This window comes from Oncorhynchus masou, chromosome 18 (assembly GCF_036934945.1).
Source record: "Oncorhynchus masou masou isolate Uvic2021 chromosome 18, UVic_Omas_1.1, whole genome shotgun sequence".
NCBI classification, from domain to species: domain Eukaryota; kingdom Metazoa; phylum Chordata; class Actinopteri; order Salmoniformes; family Salmonidae; genus Oncorhynchus; species Oncorhynchus masou.
In genome coordinates, this window is record NC_088229.1 from 76,875,113 (window position 1) to 76,895,777 (window position 20,665).

Here is a 20,665-nt window from a genome sequence, read left to right on the forward strand (position 1 = left end):
GTGCCCGGCCCGCCACAGGAGTCGCTACTGCGCGATGAGACAAGAACAACCTTGCCGGCCAAACCCTCCCCTAACCCGGACAGCCCTGGGCCAATTGTGAGTCACTATACACACAGAGGATCTCTGCTAAACATCAAGATGTTTATCGGTCTCTCTGTGACCGCCAATAACTTCAGAACCAAGTTACAAATATAAAGTAACAATTGCATTTTTTTTATTGTGACAATAAACAAAAGCAGAAAAAAGATGCATCAATTGAAAACCCAGATGATAAACAGCCTCCATGGGTACCTTTTAATCATGTGGAAATCAATTGAGTGCTATTTTGCCAAGCTACTGTCTAATTTATGCCTCAATACATTGGATGATGTGTATCAATATGAGCCCAATAAACCTGATTTAGTAAGTTATTGATGGGGAAGTATTTGAATAAGCCAACCTCAAAATGCAGGTGGGAGCTGATCTGTCGTCAGTATTGTGGAGTAATTCTAATGTTAATATCAGATTTGAATGGAGAAAGCTGATCTGAGAACAGCGGTGCCTGTCCATCGTTTTCAGCACCGACACATGTTCCAATGAAGCACTGAGCGAAACGGTCACGCCATGCGTGGTGTTTCAAGGAAAGGCATTTCGCATCTTCGGTCGCCGTAGGAACGACGCATCGTTGTCGGGGAAACCAGGGGTAATTGTCGGAAGGAGAGGAGGATGTCGTTGATCATCAGTTTAACACTTTGGCCGGTGTTAGGCTTTACCCTGCAAACCCCCTTCAACGTCATTGAAGTCCGATTCTATCTGATTTTCAACAAGTCATTATATTTGCCCATGAGACAAGTCAAGGGATGTTGCTTGTTTTTCGGGAGGCTGTCTTAGTTACCGTTACCATCCTAAGTGTCCTAGGATATGACCTTGTCTGACATGGCTGACAGGAAAATTAAAATAACTGTCATTTTGCAAAAATAATATGAATCCCCTTTTTCTAAAAGGCTTTACAATGGATTAACAGTGACTCAGTCAGTGTTGGCTCAGTTCATCCCTCCAGATTCTCCCCAGCCTGTCTGTGTGTTTCCATAAAGACACGGAAACGATCTTCTCTCAGGGAGAGGAAACGTCTTTATTAAAAAATTAAAAATTAAAAATAAAATTTAAAAAAAAATGGTGAATCAGCAGTGACACGAACAGAGACAGCATTATGACTAATGTACTGGAACGTCAGACAGAGACAGCATTATGACTAATGTACTGGAACGTCGGACAGAGACAGCATTATGACTAATGTACTGGAACGTCGGACGGAGACAGCATTATGACTAATGTACTGGAACGTCAGACAGAGACAGCATTATGACTAATGTACTGGAACGTCAGACAGAGACAGCATTATGACTAATGTACTGGAACGTCAGACAGAGACAGCATTATGACTAATGTACTGGAACGTCGGACAGAGACAGCATTATGACTAATGTACTGGAACGTCAGACAGAGACAGCATTATGACTAATGTACTGGAACGTTATGACAGACAGAGACAGCATTATGACTAATGTACTGGAACGTCAGACAGAGACAGCATTATGACTAATGTACTGGAACGTCGGACAGAGACAGCATTATGACTAATGTACTGGACAGAGACGCATTATGACTAATGTACTGGAACGACAGAGACAGCATTATGACTAATGTACTGGAACGTCAGACAGAGACAGCATTATGACTAATGTACTGGAACGTCAGACAGAGACAGCATTATGACTAATGTACTGGAACGTCAGACAGAGACAGCATTATGACTAATGTACTGGAACGTCAGACAGAGACAGCATTATGACTAATGTACTGGAACGTCAGACAGAGACAGCATTATGACTAATGTACTGGAACGTCAGACAGAGACAGCATTATGACTAATGTACTGGAACGTCGGACAGAGACAGCATTATGACTAATGTACTGGAACGCATTTATGACTAATGTACTGGAACGTCAGACAGAGACAGCATTATGACTAATGTACTGGAACGTCGGACAGAGACAGCATTATGACTAATGTACTGGAACGTCGGACAGAGACAGCATTATGACTAATGTACTGGAACGTCGGACAGAGACAGCATTATGACTAATGTACTGGAACGTCGGACAGAGACAGCATTATGACTAATGTACTGGAACGTCGGACAGAGACAGCATTATGACTAATGTACTGGAACGTCGGACAGAGACAGCATTATGACTAATGTACTGGAACGTCAGACAGAGACAGCATTATGACTAATGTACTGGAACGTCGGACAGAGACAGCATTATGACTAATGTACTGGAACGTCGGACAGAGACAGCATTATGACTAATGTACTGGAACGTCAGACAGAGACAGCATTATGACTAATGTACTGGAACGTCAGACAGAGACAGCATTATGACTAATGTACTGGAACGTCAGACAGAGACAGCATTATGACTAATGTACTGGAACGTCGGACAGAGACAGCATTATGACTAATGTACTGGAACGTCGGACAGAGACAGCATTATGACTAATGTACTGGAACGTCAGACAGAGACAGCATTATGACTAATGTACTGGAACGTCAGACAGAGACAGCATTATGACTAATGTACTGGAACGTCGGACAGAGACAGCATTATGACTAATGTACTGGAACGTCGGACAGAGACAGCATTATGACTAATGTACTGGAACGTCAGACAGAGACAGCATTATGACTAATGTACTGGAACGTCGGACAGAGACAGCATTATGACTAATGTACTGGAACGTCGGACAGAGACAGCATTATGACTAATGTACTGGAACGTCAGACAGAGACAGCATTATGACTAATGTACTGGAACGTCGGACAGAGACAGCATTATGACTAATGTACTGGAACGTCAAGGGGGGCCTGGGTTTGGTTCTGTAGTCTGTTGGGCTTCAGCAGAGCCAGGGGGGCCGAGAGGGAGGCAGGGTGAATGCCTGGGTGGGAGCCTAGATGTGGGCCTGGGTTTGGTTCTCTGTTGGATCCAAACAGAACCAAGGAGAGCCCTGGGCAAGGTGTCTTTCAGGGGGGGGGGGGGGGGGTAGCCAGAGGAGGGGCCTGGGCTGGTTAGTTGGCTTCTCTGAAAGGGTAGGCCAGAGGAGGCCTGGTTGCCAGGAGGGGAATGGGTTGGTTGATTTCTCTGTAAAGCCACACCAGAACCAGTGTAGAAGAGCCTGGGGAGGGGTCAGTGACTGTCAATTAGTGGGGCAGAGTCAGTGGGGGGCTGGGTAGGTTGGCTTCTTTGACGGGCCCTAGCCGAGCCAGGGTGGGGGCCTGGAGGGCCTGAATAGCTGTGGACCCGCAGAGATCCAGGGGGAAGTGGGTTGACTGGTTCCCCAGAGAGAGAGAGAGAGAGAGAGAGAGAGAGAGAGAGAGAGAGAGAGAGAGATAGTGGAAGGGTTCAGATGCCTAGGGGTCAGTCAGAGGATAGTGGAAGGGTTCAGATGCCTAGGGGTCAGTCAGAGGATAGTGGAAGGGTTCAGATGCCAAGGGTCAGTCAGAGGATAGTGGAAGGGTTCAGATGCCTAGTGGTCAGTCAGAGGATAGTGGAAGGGTTCAGATGCCTAGGGGTCAGTCAGAGGATAGTGGAAGGGTTCAGATGCCAAGGGTCAGTCAGAGGATAGTGGAAGGGTTCAGATGCCAAGGGTCAGTCAGAGGATAGTGGAAGGGTTCAGATGCCAAGGGTCAGTCAGAGGATAGTGGAAGGGTTCAGATGCCAAGGGGTCAGTCAGAGATCAAGTCCCAAATGGAAATGTGGACAGTGTATTGGGTAAACACACATCTGCCACAATCTCTAACCCTGGATCAGGCATCGTTACTGTACCCTCAAGCTCTGCCCCTCCCAGTCTGCTCCTCTCTCTCCTCTGGCCTCAGTCTCACCCTCTTCACTTCTTCAGCCGTCGTAGTCTGGATGGTCTGGCCACAGACCTCTCTTCCTCTGCCACAGACCTCTCTTCTCCTCTCCTACTCTTGTCTCCTCCATTATAATCTTTCCCCTCTTCTCCTCTCTTCCTCTCCCTTCTCTTCTCTTCTCCTCTCCTCCTCGTCCTCCCACCATTCTCCCTCCCCTCCTCTCCGTCCCCTGTGACGCTGATGTGTGTGGAAGCAATAGACAGGGCTGAGGAGACTACATCTTTGACAGATCGGGCTCTCAGACCTGCGGCGGGGCTGTTTTGGTTTGTCTGCTCTGTGTTATTGCTGCTTGTGAGAGGAAGGAGACTCTGGGACTGTTTCCCTGGAGTAAGCAGCTCCACTTCCACTGTGGTTTGAGAGGTTTGGGACTGGGTCTGCTCTGGGGCTGGGAGAGGGGAGAGAGGGGCTGTGGACTGGGTCTGCTCTGGGGCTGGGAGAGGGGAGAGAGGGGCTGTGGACTGGTCCTTCTCTGGGGCTGGGAGAGGGGAGAGAGGGGCTGTGGACTGGGTCTGCTCTGGGGCTGGGGAAGAAGCTGGAGTATAGAGCATTGGGGCAGGGAACAAGGCTGGGGCTGGGAAAGCCTCAGACTTCGTCTTGGCACTGGATTTGACCACAGGTGGACGAGGAGACGACAGAGGAGGAGGAAGGAGAGGGTTGGAGGATTCAGCTGAGTGTGTTGGTGTTATGAGGTCTTTGGAGGAACAAGCTACTAGAAGTGGCCCAAGGCACACCCTCTTGGCCCTGGGAGGGTCTTCCCCTGGGACCCTGCTGGGTTTGACTTCCCCACCCTGACTCTGGGACTGACTCAGTACTGTGTCTCTGGGGTCAGTGTTCCCTGGGAGCCCAACACTCTCTCTTTGCTTCCCCTCTGTGAGACCCACCCCTCCCACAGCCCCAGCCTGTACTGTGGGGTCAGTGGATGTTGAGGGATGGCCGTGGGGCAGCACTGCGTCTGTGGTAAGCCTGGGCTGGACGGTCGGTGGCTGGGGCTCCGGAACCTGCTCTCCTGGGGCTCCGGAACCTGCTCTCCTGTGGCTCCGGAACCTGCTCTCCTGGGGCTCCGGAACCTGCTCTCCTGGGACTCCGGAACCTGCTCTCCTGGGGCTCCGGAACCTGCTCTCCTGGGACTCCGGAACCTGCTCTCCTGGGGCTCCGGAACCTGCTCTCCTGGGGCTCCGGAACCTGCTCTCCTGGGGCTCCGGAACCTGCTCTCCTGGGGCTCCGGAACCTGCTCTCCTGGGGCTCCGGAACCTGCTCTCCTGGGACTCCGGAACCTGCTCTCCTGGGGCTCCGGAACCTGCTCTCCTGGGGCTCCGGAACCTGCTCTCCTGGGGCTCCGGAACCTGCTCTCCTGGGGCTCCGGAACCTGCTCTCCTGGGGCTCCGGAACCTGCTCTCCTGGGACTCCGGAACCTGCTCTCCTGGGGCTCCGGAACCTGCTCTCCTGGGGCTCCGGAACCTGCTCTCCTGGGGCTCCGTTCTGCTCAGAGTGCAGTTTCTTCCCCAGGACCGATCCGCAGGGCAGAGGTTGGGTTTCTGGTCGGGGCCTGGCGTTCGCGTGTCTGGCTCTGAAACAGGGAACAGACAGAGAGGATGATCGTGTATCTTATTATCCCAAACGTTGTGGCTATGGAACATTTTCCCATGAGATCATAGTAACTTACATCTTCTGGAGGGAACTTCTCTTTGTTATTGTGGAGGAGTTCAGTTCATCTCTGGTTTCTGCTGCTGGCCTGGAAAAATACTGGGACTCTGTACTCTGACTCTGGAGAGAGGGAGAGAGACAGAGGGAGGGAGAGAGACAGAGGGAGGGAGAGAGACAGAGGGAGGGAGAGAGACAGAGGGAGGGTGGGAGGGAGAGAGACAGAGAGAGGGAGAGAGACAGAGGGAGGGAGAGACACAGAGGGAGGAAGAGAGACAGAGGGAGGGAGAGAGACAGAGGGAGGGAGAGAGACAGAGGGAGGGAGAGAGACAGAGGGAGGGAGAGAGACAGAGGGAGGGAGAGAGAGAGGGAGGGAGAGACACAGAGGGAGGAAGAGAGACAGAGGGAGGGAGAGAGACAGAGGGAGGGAGAGAGACAGAGGGAGGGAGAGAGACAGAGGGAGGGAGAGAGACAGAGGGAGGGAGAGAGACAGAGGGAGGGTGGGAGGGAGAGAGACAGAGAGAGGGAGAGAGACAGAGGGAGGGAGAGACACAGAGGGAGGAAGAGAGACAGAGGGAGGGAGAGAGACAGAGGGAGGGAGAGAGACAGAGGGAGGGTGGGAGGGAGAGAGACAGAGGGAGGGAGAGAGACAGAGGGAGGGAGAGAGACAGAGGGAGGGAGAGAGACAGAGGGAGGGAGAGAGACAGAGGGAGGGAGAAAGACAGAGGGAGGGAGAGAGAAAGACAGAGGGTGGGAGGGAGAGAGACAGAGGGAGGGAGGGAGAGAGACAGAGGGAGGGAGGGAGACAGAGGGAGGGAGAGAGACAGAGGGAGGGAGAGAGACAGAGGGAGGGAGAGAGACAGAGGGAGGGAGAGAGACAGAGGGGGGGAGACAGAGGGAGGGAGAAAGAGAGAGAGAGAGAGAGAGAGGGAGGGAGAGAGAGAGAGGGAGGGAGAGAGACAGAGGGAGGGAGAAAATATTATGAAAATATTATGTGTGGCTTCCTATAGAAGGCTTGGCTCTATAACAAACTGCCGTCATCGTCACTGACACCGTGTAAAGAGCATTTTACAGCCATTAGCGTTCAGGAGATAAAGATTGGAGCTTGTTGGAGGAGAGGACTGCTGTTAAAGAAATATACTGAAAGGAGGGACTACTTGAAATAGTTTTATTACAAGTATCTAACCACATAATACCAGGAGCCAACTTCTGTGGATTGACGAGTCAACATGTTATACCCTTCATTTAGATTCTTAGTGCTTCACTGTGGTAAATCTGATTGATATTCTCTAACAGTGACATAGCACATTAAACATGTTATTAACCCTCTGTGACATATCACATTAAACATGTTATTAACCCTCTAGCAATGACATAGCACATTAAATATGTTATTAACCCTCTAACAGTGACATAGCACATTAAATACTTTATTAACCCTCTAACAGTGACATAGCACATTAAATACTTTATTAACCCTCTAACAGTGACATAGCACATTAAATACTTTATTAACCCTCTAACAGTGACATAGCATATTAAATATGTTATTAACCCTCTAACAGTGACATAGCACATTAAATATGTGTAATTAACCCTCTAACAGATACATAGCATATTAAATATGTTATTAACCCTCTAACAGTGACATAGCACATTAAATATGTGTAATTAACCCTCTAACAGTGACATAGCACATTAAATATATGTTATTGACCCTCTAACAGTGACATAGCATATTAAATATGTTATTAACCATCTCACAGTGACATAGCATATTAAATACTTTATTAACCCTCTAACAGTGACATATCACATTAAATATGTTAGTAACCCTCTAACAGTGACATAGCACATTAAATATGTGTAATTAACCCTCTAACATTGACATAGCACATTAAATATGTGTAATTAACCCTCTAACAGTGACATAGCACATTAAATATATGTTATTAACCCTCTCACAGTGACATAGCATATTAAATATGTTATTAACCCTCTAACAGTGACATAGCATATTAAATACGTTATTAACCCTCTAACAGTGACATATCACATTAAATATGTTAGTAACCCTCTAACAGTGACATAGCACATTAAATATGTGTAATTAACCCTCTAACATTGACATAGCACATTAAATATGTGTAATTAACCCTCTAACAGTGACATAGCACATTAAATATATGTTATTAACCCTCTCACAGTGACATAGCATATTAAATATGTTATTAACCCTCTAACAGTGACATAGCACATTAAATATGTTATTAACCCTCTAACAGTGACATAGCACATTAAATATGTGTAATTAACCCTCTAACAGTGACATAGCACATTAAATATGTGTAATTAACCCTCTAACAGTGACATAGCACATTAAATATATGTTATTAACCCTCTCACAGTGACATAGCATATTAAATATGTTATTAACCCTCTCACAGTGACATAGCATATTAAATACGTTATTAACCCTCTAACAGTGACATATCACATTAAATATGTTAGTAACCCTCTAACAGTGACATAGCACATTAAATATGTGTAATTAACCCTCTAACATTGACATAGCACATTAAATATGTGTAATTAACCCTCTAACAGTGACATAGCACATTAAATATATGTTATTAACCCTCTCACAGTGACATAGCATATTAAATATGTTATTAACCCTCTCACAGTGACATAGCATATTAAATATGTTATTAACCCTCTCACAGTGACATAGCATATTAAATATGTTATTAACCCTCGAACAGTGACACTTGGTAACTTCCCAGCTTCCCAACTTGCCAGTTTAATCCCTCTCTTTACTACAGCTCTCCACCAGGCAGAACGAGACTTCAACGATTAAAGCCCCGTGAATATAATCACCAAGCCAACAAGGAGAGAGAGAGAGAGAGAGAGAGAGAGAGAGTGTGTGTGCGTGTGTGTGTGTGTGTGTGCCATATTATGTTTTCATCCTCACTGGGGCACACCGTAGCAAACATTTTTGTTTACGGAAAACTAAAATGTCTTCTGTTTGGTGTCTGGTCTGCAGTACTGAGGGCAGAGAGAGACATGGATGGAAAGGCAGAAACTCAGGAGGTAATTAACTATCCAGCCCACACAAAACTTTGAAGTTCAATCTAGCTGCTGGCAGAACGGAGAGAGAGAGAGGTAAAGCTGATAGGATCTCACCAACGTGTGCCTTCAACAGCCACCTAATGAAGATCAATCAGAGCCCACCTTCCATGGCTGAGCAGGAACAGAACAGGGGCTTATGGTGAGAGGAGGAGGGAAGGTGAGGAGAGAGGAGGAGGGGGAAGAGGAGGGAGGGTGAGGAGAGAGGAGGAGGGGGAAGAGGAGGGAGGGAGGGTGAGGAGAGAGGAGGAGGGGGAAGAGGAGGGAGGGAGGGTGAAGGAGAGAGGAGGAGGGGGAAGAGGAGGGAGGGAGGGTGAGGAGAGAGGAGGAGGGAGGGTGGGGGAGAGAGGAGGAGGGGGAAGAGGAGGGAGGGAGGGTGAGGAGAGAGGGAGGAGGGGGAAGAGGAGGGAGGGAGGGTGAAGGAGAGAGGAGGAGGGGGAAGAGGAGGGAGGGAGGGTGAGGAGAGAGGAGGAGGGAGGGTGGGGAGAGAGGAGGGAGAGTGAGGAGAGAGGAGGAGGGAGGGTGAGGAGAGAGGAGGAGGGAAGGTGAGGAGAGAGGAGGAGGGAGGGTGGGGAGAGGAGGAGGAGGGAGGGTGAAGGAGAGAGGAGGAGGGAGGGTGAGGAGAGAGGAGGAGGGAGGGTGAAGGAGAGAGGAGGAGGGAGGGTGTGGAGAGAGGAGGAGGGAAGGTGAAGGAGAGAGGAGGAGGGAGGGTGAGGAGAGAGGAGGAGGGAGGGTGAGGAGAGAAGAGAGAGGAGGATGGACGGTGAGGAGAGAGGAGGAGGGAGGGTGAAGAGAGAGGATGATGGAGGGTGAAGGAGAGAGGAGGAGGGAAGGTGAGGAGAGAGGAGGAGGGAGGGTGGGTGAAGGAGAGAGGAGGAGGGAGGGTGAAGGAGAGAGGGAGGAGGGAGGGTGAGGAGAGAGGAGGAGGGAGGGTGAGGAGAGAAGAGAGAGGAGGAGGGAGGGTGAGGAGAGAAGAGAGAGGAGGATGGACGGTGAGGAGAGAGGAGGAGGGAGGGTGAAGAGAGAGGATGATGGAGGGTGGAGGAGAGAGGAGGAGGGAGGGTGAGGAGAGAGGAGGAGGGAGGGTGAAGGAGAGAGGAGGAGGGAGGGTGAAGGAGAGAGGAGGAGGGAGGGTGAAGGAGAGAGGGTGAAGAGAGAGGAGGATGGAGGGTGAGGAGAGAAGAGAGAGGAGGATGGAGGGTGAGGAGAGAGGAGGATGGAGGGTGAGGAGAGAGGAGGAGGGAGGGTGAAGAGAGAGGAGGGAAGGTGAAGGAGAGAGGAGGATGGAGGGTGAGGAGAGAAGAGAGAGGAGGAGGGAGGGTGAGGAGAGAGGAGGAGGGAGGGGGAAGAGAGAGGAGGATGGAGGGTGAAGAGAGAGGAGGGAAGGTGAAGGAGAGAGGAGGAGGGAGGAGGAGGGAAGGTGAAGGAGAGAGGAGGGGGGAGGTGGAGGGAGGGTGAGGAGAGAGGAGGAGGGAGGGTGAGGAGAGAGGAGGGAGGGTGAAGGAGAGAGGAGGAGGGAGGGTGAGGAGAGAGGAGGAGGGAGGGTGGGGAGAGAGGGAGGAGGGAGGGTGAGGAGAGAGGAGGAGGGAGGGTGGGGAGAGAGGATGATGGAGGGTGAAGGAGAGAGGAGGAGGGAGGGTGAGGAGAGAGGAGGAGGGAGGGTGAAGGAGAGAGGAGGAGGGAGGGTGAAGAGAGAGGAGGAGAGAGGGTGAAGGAGAGAGGAGGAGGGAGGGTGAAGGAGAGAGGAGGAGGGAGGGTGAAGAGAGAGGAGGAGTGAGGGTGAAGGAGAGAGGAGGAGGGAGGGTGAAGGAGAGAGGAGGAGGGAGGGAGGAAGAGAGAGGAGGAGGGAGGGTGAAGAGAGAGGAGGATGGAGGGGGAAGAGAGAGGAGGATGGAGGGTGAAGAGAGAGGAGGAGGGAAGGTGAAGGAGAGAGGAGGAGGGAAGGTGAAGGAGAGAGGAGGGGGAGGTGGAGGGAGGGTGAGGAGAGAGGAGGAGGGAGGGTGAGGAGAGAGGAGGGAGGGTGAAGGAGAGAGGAGGAGGGAGGGTGAGGAGAGAGGAGGAGGGAGGGTGGGGAGAGAGGAGGAGGGAGGGTGAGGAGAGAGGAGGAGGGAGGGTGGGGAGAGAGGATGATGGAGGGTGAAGGAGAGAGGAGGAGGGAGGGTGAAGAGAGAGGAGGAGGGAGGGTGAGGAGAGAAGAGAGAGGAGGAGAGAGGGTGAAGGAGAGAGGAGGAGAGAGGGTGAAGGAGAGAGGAGGAGGGAGGGTGAGGAGAGAGGAGGAGGGAGGGTGAAGGAGAGAGGAGGAGGGAGGGTGAAGGAGAGAGGAGGAGGGAGGGTGAAGAGAGAGGAGGAGGGAGGGTGAAGAGAGAGGAGGAGAGAGGGTGGAGGAGAGAGGAGGAGAGAGGGTGAAGGAGAGAGGAGGAGGGAGGGTGAGCGGGGGAAATTGAGTGATATTTGGGTTGATGTCAGGGGTATCTTGGGATGAAAGGTGAAGGAGGGCAGGGTGGGGGTAATTGACCAGAACTTGGAACAAGAGCCCATCAATTTAACCCAAACTGATTGCATGAATTGAGGCCCAGATCTATACTGAACCAAAAAATGTATGCAGGTTTCATGAGCTGAAATAAAATATATGGGTCTGGCTCTCAAGTGGGTGGGCCTGGCTCTCAAGTGGGTGGGCCTGGCTGCCAAGTGGGTGGGCCTGGCTGCCAAGTGGGTGGGCCTGGCTGCCAAGTGGGTTGGCCTGGCTGCCAAGTGGGTGGGCCTATTCCCAGTCATGTGAAATCCATAAATGAGGACTTAATGAATTTATTTCAATTGACTGATTTCCTCATCCTCATTGTCCAGTACATTTGTTTCTATATTTGTCCAGTACATTAGTCCAGTACATTTGTCCAGTATATTTGTTTCTATGTTTGTCCAGTACATTAGTCCAGTATATTTGTTTCTATATTTGTCCAGTATATTTGTTTCTATATTTGTCCAGTACATTTGTCCAGTATATTTGTTTCTATATTTGTCCAGTACATTAGTCCAGTATATTTGTTTCTATATTTGTCCAGTATATTTGTTTCTATATTTGTCCAGTACATTAGTCCAGTATATTTGTTTCTATGTTTGTCCAGTACATTTGTCCAGTATATTTGTTTCTATATTTGTCCAGTACATTAGTCCAGTACATTAGTCCAGTATATTTGTTTCTATGTTTGTCCAGTACATTTGTTTCTATGTTGGTCCAGTACATTTGTTTCTATGTTGGTCCAGTACATTTGTTTCTATATTTGTCCAGTACATTTGTTTCTATGTTGGTCCAGTACATTTGTTTCTATGTTTGTCCAGTACATTTGTTTCTATGTTTGTCCAGTACATTTGGTTCTATGTTGGTCCAGTACATTTGGTTCTATGCTGGTCCAGTACATTTGTGCTGTCTTACCAACTTCACGCGTGACAACGACAACATGACAGATCTGAGACTCAGGCTGGCATGAAGAGGAAGTGACGAGGGATCTCACTGGGTCCAAGTAATGTCTTTATACAGACACATTTCAGTACAGCATCCTAGATAAAAACTCACATCAGAATTTTTATTTTATTTTTTATTTTACCTTTATTTTACTAGGCAAGTCAGTTAAGAACAAATTCTTATTTTCAATGACGTCCTAGGAACAGTGGGTTAACTGCCTGTTCAGGGGCAGAACGACAGATTTTGTACCTTGTACCTTGCTCGGGGATTTGAACTTGCAACCTTTCGGTTACTAGTCCAATGCTCTAACCACTAGGCTACCCTGAAGCCATCTACTCAGATACAGATACAATGCTCTAACCACTAGGCTACCCTGAAGCCATCTACTCAGATACAGATACAATGCTCTAACCACTAGGCTACGCTGCCGTAAGTAAGACAATAGTATGATCAGGAATGGAGACTAGAATAGACTCAGGGTTATAACTGTGAATGGAAACTAGAATAGAGTCAGGGTTATCCCTCTGAATGGAGACTAGAATAGACTCAGGGTTATCACTCTGAATGGAGACTAGAATAGACTCAGGGTTATCACACTGGATGGAGACTAGAATAGACTCAGGGTTATCACTCTGAATGGAGACCAGAATAGACTCAGGGTTATCACACTGGATGGAGACTAGAATAGACTCAGGGTTATCACTCTGAATGGAGACTAGAATAGACTCAGGGTTATCACTCTGAATTGAGACTAGAATAGACTCAGGGTTATCACTCTGAATGGAGACCAGAATAGACTCAGGGTTATCCCTCTGAATGGAGACCAGAATAGACTCAGGGTTATCCCTCTGAATGGAGACCAGAATAGACTCAGGGTTATCACTCTGAATGGAGACTAGAATAGACTCAGGGTTATCCCTCTGAATGGAGACCAGAATAGACTCAGGGTTATCACTCTGAATGGAGACTAGAATAGACTCAGGGTTATCCCTCTGAATGGAGACTAGAATAGACTCAGGGTTATCACTCTGAATTGAGACTAGAATAGACTCAGGGTTATCACTCTGAATGGAGACTAGAATAGACTCAGGGTTATCACTCTGAATGGAGACTAGAATAGACTCAGGGTTATCCCTCTGAATGGAGACCAGAATAGACTCAGGGTTATCCCTCTGAATGGAGACCAGAATAGACTCAGGGTTATCACACTGGATGGAGACTAGAATAGACTCAGGGTTATCCCTCTGAATGGAGACTAGAATAGACTCAGGGTTATCCCTCTGAATGGAGACCAGAATAGACTCAGGGTTATCACTCTGAATGGAGACTAGAATAGACTCAGGGTTATCCCTCTGAATGGAGACCAGAATAGACTCAGGGTTATCACTCTGAATGGAGACTAGAATAGACTCAGGGTTATCACTCTGAATGGAGACTAGAATAGACTCAGGGTTATCACTCTGAATGGAGACTAGAATAGACTCAGGGTTATCACTCTGAATGGAGACTAGAATAGACTCAGGGTTATCACTCTGAATGGAGACTAGAATAGACTCAGGGTTATCCCTCTGAACAACCAACCCATGACTAACTCACTGCTGTGTTTAGTATTATACAGTCCTGAAAGAAGAAACCATCCCTAAAAGAGGGCGGAGTTTCAGGCCCGAAGCTTGCTCACTTTTGGTTCCCATGGAAGCATGCCTGGCCTGCTCAAAAAAAAGAGGATCTAAACTCAAGGAACCCAAGAGAAATACTGCTGAGCTGTTATGATGTAACGTAGAATCTCATTATTACTGAAGGATTAGGACATCATATATGATGAACCAATGACAGCACACAAGAGAGACGAGGCGTTAGTGGAGGACAAAGAGACTGGAGGTGGTCCAAGTCTGGACTGGCTCTTGTTGTGTGGAGGAATGGAGGAGAGAAAAAGGGAGAGGGAGAAGGGAGTCTGTCAGAGGGACAGGGAGAAAGAGAGAGTAGGGAGTCTGTTAGAGGGACAGGGAGAAAGAGAGAGAAGGGAGTCTGCTAGAGGGACAGGGAGAAAGAGAGAGAAGGGAGTCTGTCAGAGGGACAGGGAGAAAGAGAGAGAAGGGAGTCTGTCAGAGGGACAGGGAGAAAGAGAGAGTCTGTTAGAGGGACAGGGAGAAAGAGAGAGAAGGGAGTCTGTCAGAGGGACAGGGAGAAAGAGAGAGAAGGGAGTCTGTCAGAGGGACAGGGAGAAAGAGAGAGAAGGGAGTCTGTTAGAGGGACAGGGAGAAAGAGAGAGTCTGTTAGAGGGACAGGGAGAAAGAGAGAGAAGGGAGTCTGTTAGAGGGACAGGGAGAAAGAGAGAGTAGGGAGTCTGTTAGAGGGACAGGGAGAAAGAGAGAGTCTGTTAGAGGGACAGGGAGAAAGAGAGAGAAGGGAGTCTGTTAGAGGGACAGGGAGAAAGAGAGAGAAGGGAGTCTGTTAGAGGGACAGGGAGAAAGAGAGAGAAGGGAGTCTGTTAGAGGGACAGGGAGAAAGAGAGAGAAGGGAGTCTGTCAGAGGGACAGGGAGAAAGAGAGAGAAGGGAGTCTGTTAGAGGGACAGGGAGAAAGAGAGAGAAGGGAGTCTGTCAGAGGGACAGGGAGAAAGAGAGAGAAGGGAGTCTGTTAGAGGGACAGGGAGAAAGAGAGAGAAGGGAGTCTGTCAGAGGGACAGGGAGAAAGAGAGAGAAGGGAGTCTGTTAGAGGGACAGGGAGAAAGAGAGAGTCTGTTAGAGGGACAGGGAGAAAGAGAGAGTCTGTTAGAGGGACAGGGAGAAAGAGAGAGTCTGTTAGAGGGACAGGGAGAAAGAGAGAGTCTGTTAGAGGGACAGGGAGAAAGAGAGAGTCTGTTAGAGGGACAGGGAGAAAGAGAGAGAAGGGAGTCTGTTAGAGGGACGGGGAGAAAGAGAGAGAAGGGAGTCTGTTAGAGGGACAGGGAGAAAGAGAGAGAAGGGAGTCTGTCAGAGGGACAGGGAGAAAGAGAGAGAAGGGAGTCTGTTAGAGGGACAGGGAGAAAGAGAGAGAAGGGAGTCTGTCAGAGGGACAGGGAGAAAGAGAGAGAAGGGAGTCTGTTAGAGGGACAGGGAGAAAGAGAGAGTCTGTTAGAGGGACAGGGAGAAAGAGAGAGTCTGTTAGAGGGACAGGGAGAAAGAGAGAGTAGGGAGTCTGTCAGAGGGACAGGGAGAAAGAGAGAGAAGGGAGTCTGTCAGAGGGACAGGGAGAAAGAGAGAGAAGGGAGTCTGTCAGAGGGACAGGGAGAAAGAGAGAGAAGGGAGTCTGTCAGAGGGACAGGGAGAAAGAGAGAGTCTGTTAGAGGGACAGGGAGAAAGAGAGAGAAGGGAGTCTGTCAGAGGGACAGGGATAAAGAGAGAGAAGGGAGTCTGTTAGAGGGACAGGGAGAAAGAGAGAGAAGGGAGTCTGTCAGAGGGACAGGGAGAAAGAGAGAGTCTGTTAGAGGGACAGGGAGAAAGAGAGAGAAGGGAGTCTGTTAGAGGGACAGGGAGAAAGAGAGAGTCTGTTAGAGGGACAGGGAGAAAGAGAGAGAAGGGAGTCTGTCAGAGGGACAGGGAGAAAGAGAGAGAAGGGAGTCTGTTAGAGGGACAGGGAGAAAGAGAGAGAAGGGAGTCTGTCAGAGGGACAGGGAGAAAGAGAGAGTCTGTTAGAGGGACAGGGAGAAAGTGAGATAAGGGAGTCTGTTAGAGGGACAGGGAGAAAGAGAGAGAAGGAGTCTGTCAGAGGGACAGGGAGAAAGAGAGAGAAGGGAGTCTGTCAGAGGGACAGGGAGAAAGAGAGAGAAGGGAGTCTGTTAGAGGGACAGGGAGAAAGAGAGAGAAGGGAGTCTGTCAGAGGGACAGGGAGAAAGAGAGAGAAGGGAGTCTGTTAGAGGGACAGGGAGAAAGAGAGAGAAGGGAGTCTGTTAGAGGGACAGGGAGAAAGAGAGAGAAGGGAGTCTGTCAGAGGGACAGGGAGAAAGAGAGAGAAGGGAGTCTGCTAGAGGGACAGGGAGAAAGAGAGAGAAGGGAGTCTGTTAGAGGGACAGGGAGAAAGAGAGAGAAGGGAGTCTGTTAGAGGGACAGGGAGAAAGAGAGAGAAGGGAGTCTGTTAGAGGGACAGGGAGAAAGAGAGAGTAGGGAGTCTGCTAGAGGGACAGGGAGAAAGAGAGAGAAGGGAGTCTGTCAGAGGGACAGGGAGAAAGAGAGAGAAGGGAGTCTGTCAGAGGGACAGGGAGAAAGAGAGAGTCTGTTAGAGGGACAGGGAGAAAGAGAGAGAAGGGAGTCTGTTAGAGGGACAGGGAGAAAGAGAGTCTGTTAGAGGGACAGGGAGAAAGAGAGAGAAGGGAGTCTGTTAGAGGGACAGGGAGAAAGATAGAGAAGGGAGTCTGTCAGAGGGACAGGGAGAAAGAGAGAGTCTGTTAGAGGGACAGGGAGAAAGAGAGAGAAGGGAGTCTGTTAGAGGGACAGGGAGAAAGAGAGAGTCTGTTAGAGGGACAGGGAGAAAGAGAGAGAAGGGAGTCTGTCAGAGGGACAGGGAGAAAGAGAGAGAAGGGAGTCTGCTAGAGGGACAGGGAGAAAGAGAGAGAAGGGAGTCTGTTAGAGGGACAGGGAGAAAGAGAGAGAAGGGAGTCTGTTAGAGGGACAGGGAGAAAGAGAGAGAAGGGAGTCTGCTAGAGGGACAGGGAGAAAGAGAGAGTCTGTTAGAGGGACAGGGAGAAAGAGAGAGAAGGGAGTCTGTCAGAGGGACAGGGAGAAAGAGAGAGTCTGTTAGAGGGACAGGGAGAAAGAGAGAGAAGGGAGTCTGTTAGAGGGACAGGGAGAAAGAGAGAGAAGGGAGTCTGTTAGAGGGACAGGGAGAAAGAGAGAGAAGGGAGTCTGTCAGAGGGACAGGGATAAAGAGAGAGTAGGGAGTCTGTCAGAGGGACAGGGAGAAAGAGAGAGAAGGGAGTCTGTTAGAGGGACAGGGAGAAAGAGAGAGTCTGTCAGAGGGACAGGGAGAAAGCGAGAGTCTGTTAGAGGGACAGGGAGAAAGAGAGAGTCTGTCAGAGGGACAGGGAGAAAGAGAGAGTCTGTCAGAGGGACAGGGAGAAAGAGAGAGAAGGGAGTCTGTCAGAGGGACAGGGAGAAAGAGAGAGTCTGTTAGAGGGACAGGGAGAAAGAGAGAGAAGGGAGTCTGTTAGAGGGACAGGGAGAAAGAGAGAGTCTGTCAGAGGGACAGGGAGAAAGAGAGAGTCTGTCAGAGGGACAGGGAGAAAGAGAGAGAAGGGAGTCTGTTAGAGGGACAGGGAGAAAGAGAGAGAAGGGAGTCTGTCAGAGGGACAGGGAGAAAGAGAGAGAAGGGAGTCTGTTAGAGGGACAGGGAGAAAGAGAGAGAAGGGAGTCTGTTAGAGGGACAGGGAGAAAGAGAGAGAAGGGAGTCTGCTAGAGGGACAGGGAGAAAGAGAGAGAAGGGAGTCTGTTAGAGGGACAGGGAGAAAGAGAGAGTCTGTTAGAGGGACAGGGAGAAAGAGAGAGAAGGGAGTCTGCTAGAGGGACAGGGAGAAAGAGAGAGAAGGGAGTCTGTCAGAGGGACAGGGAGAAAGAGAGAGAAGGGAGTCTGTTAGAGGGACAGGGAGAAAGAGAGAGAAGGGAGTCTGTTAGAGGGACAGGGAGAAAGAGAGAGAAGGGAGTCTGCTAGAGGGACAGGGAGAAAGAGAGAGAAGGGAGTCTGTCAGAGGGACAGGGAGAAAGAGAGAGAAGGGAGTCTGTCAGAGGGACAGGGAGAAAGAGAGAGTCTGTTAGAGGGACAGGGAGAAAGAGAGAGAAGGGAGTCTGTTAGAGGGACAGGGAGAAAGAGAGAGAAGGGAGTCTGAGAGGGACAGGGAGAAAGAGAGAGAAGGGAGTCTGTTAGAGGGACAGGGAGAAAGAGAGAGAAGGGAGTCTGTTAGAGGGACAGGGAGAAAGAGAGAGTCTGTTAGAGGGACAGGGAGAAAGAGAGAGAAGGGAGTCTGTTAGAGGGACAGGGAGAAAGAGAGAGTCTGTTAGAGGGACAGGGAGAAAGAGAGAGAAGGGAGTCTGTTAGAGGGACAGGGAGAAAGAGAGAGAAGGGAGTCTGAGAGGGACAGGGAGAAAGAGAGAGAAGGGAGTCTGTTAGAGGGACAGGGAGAAAGAGAGAGAAGGGAGTCTGTTAGAGGGACAGGGAGAAAGAGAGAGTCTGTTAGAGGGACAGGGAGAAAGAGAGAGAAGGGAGTCTGTTAGAGGGACAGGGAGAAAGAGAGAGAAGGGAGTCTGAGAGGGACAGGGAGAAAGAGAGAGAAGGGAGTCTGTTAGAGGGACAGGGAGAAAGAGAGAGAAGGGAGTCTGTTAGAGGGACAGGGAGAAAGAGAGAGTCTGTTAGAGGGACAGGGAGAAAGAGAGAGAAGGGAGTCTGTTAGAGGGACAGGGAGAAAGAGAGAGAAGGGAGTCTGTTAGAGGGACAGGGAGAAAGAGAGAGAAGGGAGTCTGAGAGGGACAGGGAGAAAGAGAGAGAAGGGAGTCTGTTAGAGGGACAGGGAGAAAGAGAGAGAAGGGAGTCTGTTAGAGGGACAGGGAGAAAGAGAGAGTCTGTTAGAGGGACAGGGAGAAAGAGAGAGAAGGGAGTCTGTTAGAGGGACAGGGAGAAAGAGAGAGAAGGGAGTCTGAGAGGGACAGGGAGAAAGAGAGAGAAGGGAGTCTGTTAGAGGGACAGGGAGAAAGAGAGAGAAGGGAGTCTGTTAGAGGGACAGGGAGAAAGAGAGAGTCTGTTAGAGGGACAGGGAGAAAGAGAGAGAAGGGAGTCTGTTAGAGGGACAGGGAGAAAGAGAGAGAAGGGAGTCTGTCAGAGGGACAGGGAGAAAGAGAGAGTCTGTTAGAGGGACAGGGAGAAAGAGAGAGAAGGGAGTCTGTTAGAGGGACAGGGAGAAAGAGAGAGAAGGGAGTCTGAGAGGGACAGGGAGAAAGAGAGAGAAGGGAGTCTGTTAGAGGGACAGGGAGAAAGAGAGAGAAGGGAGTCTGTTAGAGGGACAGGGAGAAAGAGAGAGTCTGTTAGAGGGACAGGGAGAAAGAGAGAGAAGGGAGTCTGTCAGAGGGACAGGGAGAAAGAGAGAGAAGGGAGTCTGAGAGGGACAGGGAGAAAGAGAGAGAAGGGAGTCTGTTAGAGGGACAGGGAGAAAGAGAGAGAAGGGAGTCTGCTAGAGGGACAGGGAGAAAGAGAGAGAAGGGAGTCTGTTAGAGGGACAGGGAGAAAGAGAGAGAAGGGAGTCTGTTAGAGGGACAGGGAGAAAGAGAGAGAAGGGAGTCTGCTAGAGGGACAGGGAGAAAGAGAGAGAAGGGAGTCTGTCAGAGGGACAGGGAGAAAGAGAGAGAAGGGAGTCTGTCAGAGGGACAGGGAGAAAGAGAGAGAAGGGAGTCTGTTAGAGGGACAGGGAGAAAGAGAGAGAAGGGAGTCTGTTAGAGGGACAGGGAGAAAGAGAGAAGGGAGTCTGTTAGAGGGACAGGGAGAAAGAGAGAGAAGGGAGTCTGCTAGAGGGACAGGGAGAAAGAGAGAGTCTGTCAGAGGGACAGGGAGAAAGAGAGAGAAGGGAGTCTGTCAGAGGGACAGGGAGAAAGAGAGAGAAGGGAGTCTGTTAGAGGGACAGGGAGAAAGAGAGAGAAGGGAGTCTGCTAGAGGGACAGGGAGAAAGAGAGAGTCTGTCAGAGGGACAGGGAGAAAGAGAGAGAAGGGAGTCTGAGAGGGACAGGGAGAAAGAGAGAGAAGGGAGTCTGTTAGAGGGACAGGGAGAAAGAGAGAGAAGGGAGTCTGTTAGAGGGACAGGGAGAAAGAGAGAGAAGGGAGTCTGTTAGAGGGACAGGGAGAAAGAGAGAGAAGGGAGTCTGTTAGAGGGACAGGGAGAAAGAGAGAGAAGGGAGTCTGTTAGAGGGACAGGGAGAAAGAGAGAGTCTGTTAGAGGGACAGGGAGAAAGAGAGAGAAGGGAGTCTGTCAGAGGGACAGGGAGAAAGAGAGAGAAGGGAGTCTGTTAGAGGGACAGGGAGAAAGAGAGAGTCTGTCAGAGGGACAGGGAGAAAGAGAGAGAAGGGAGTCTGTTAGAGGGACAGGGAGAAAGAGAGAGAAGGGAGTCTGTTAGAGGGACAGGGAGAAAGAGAGAGTCTGTTAGAGGGACAGGGAGAAAGAGAGAGAAGGGAGTCTGTTAGAGGGACAGGGAGAAAGAGAGAGTCTGTTAGAGGGACAGGGAGAAAGAGAGAGTCTGTTAGAGGGACAGGGAGAAAGAGAGAGAAGGGAGTCTGTTAGAGGGACAGGGAGAAAGAGAGAGAAGGGAGTCTGTTAGAGGGACAGGGAGAAAGAGAGAGAAGGGAGTCTGTTAGAGGGACAGGGAGAAAGAGAGAGAAGGGAGTCTGTTAGAGGGACAGGGAGAAAGAGAGAGAAGGGAGTCTGTCAGAGGGACAGGGAGAAAGAGAGAGAAGGGAGTCTGAGAGGGACA

At 49.9% G+C, this 20,665-nt stretch overlaps 1 protein-coding gene across 4 annotated transcripts in view; it reads right to left on the reverse strand.

Annotated features, from left to right (window-relative positions):
- Window positions 1–4,783: 4,783 nt before the first annotated feature.
- slx4ip (SLX4 interacting protein) overlaps window positions 4,784–20,665 on the reverse strand; it is a 176,440-nt gene continuing 160,558 nt past the window's right edge. For all 4 annotated transcript variants that reach the window (XM_064924488.1, XM_064924487.1, XM_064924490.1 and 1 more), the window contains 2 exons: window positions 5,620–5,720; window positions 4,784–5,523 (listed from right to left, as the gene is read on the reverse strand). In XM_064924488.1, coding sequence (XP_064780560.1) covers window positions 4,869–5,523; window positions 5,620–5,720 — 756 coding nt within the window. In that variant the 3' untranslated portion in view covers window positions 4,784–4,868. The remainder of the gene's footprint in view (window positions 5,524–5,619; window positions 5,721–20,665) is intronic.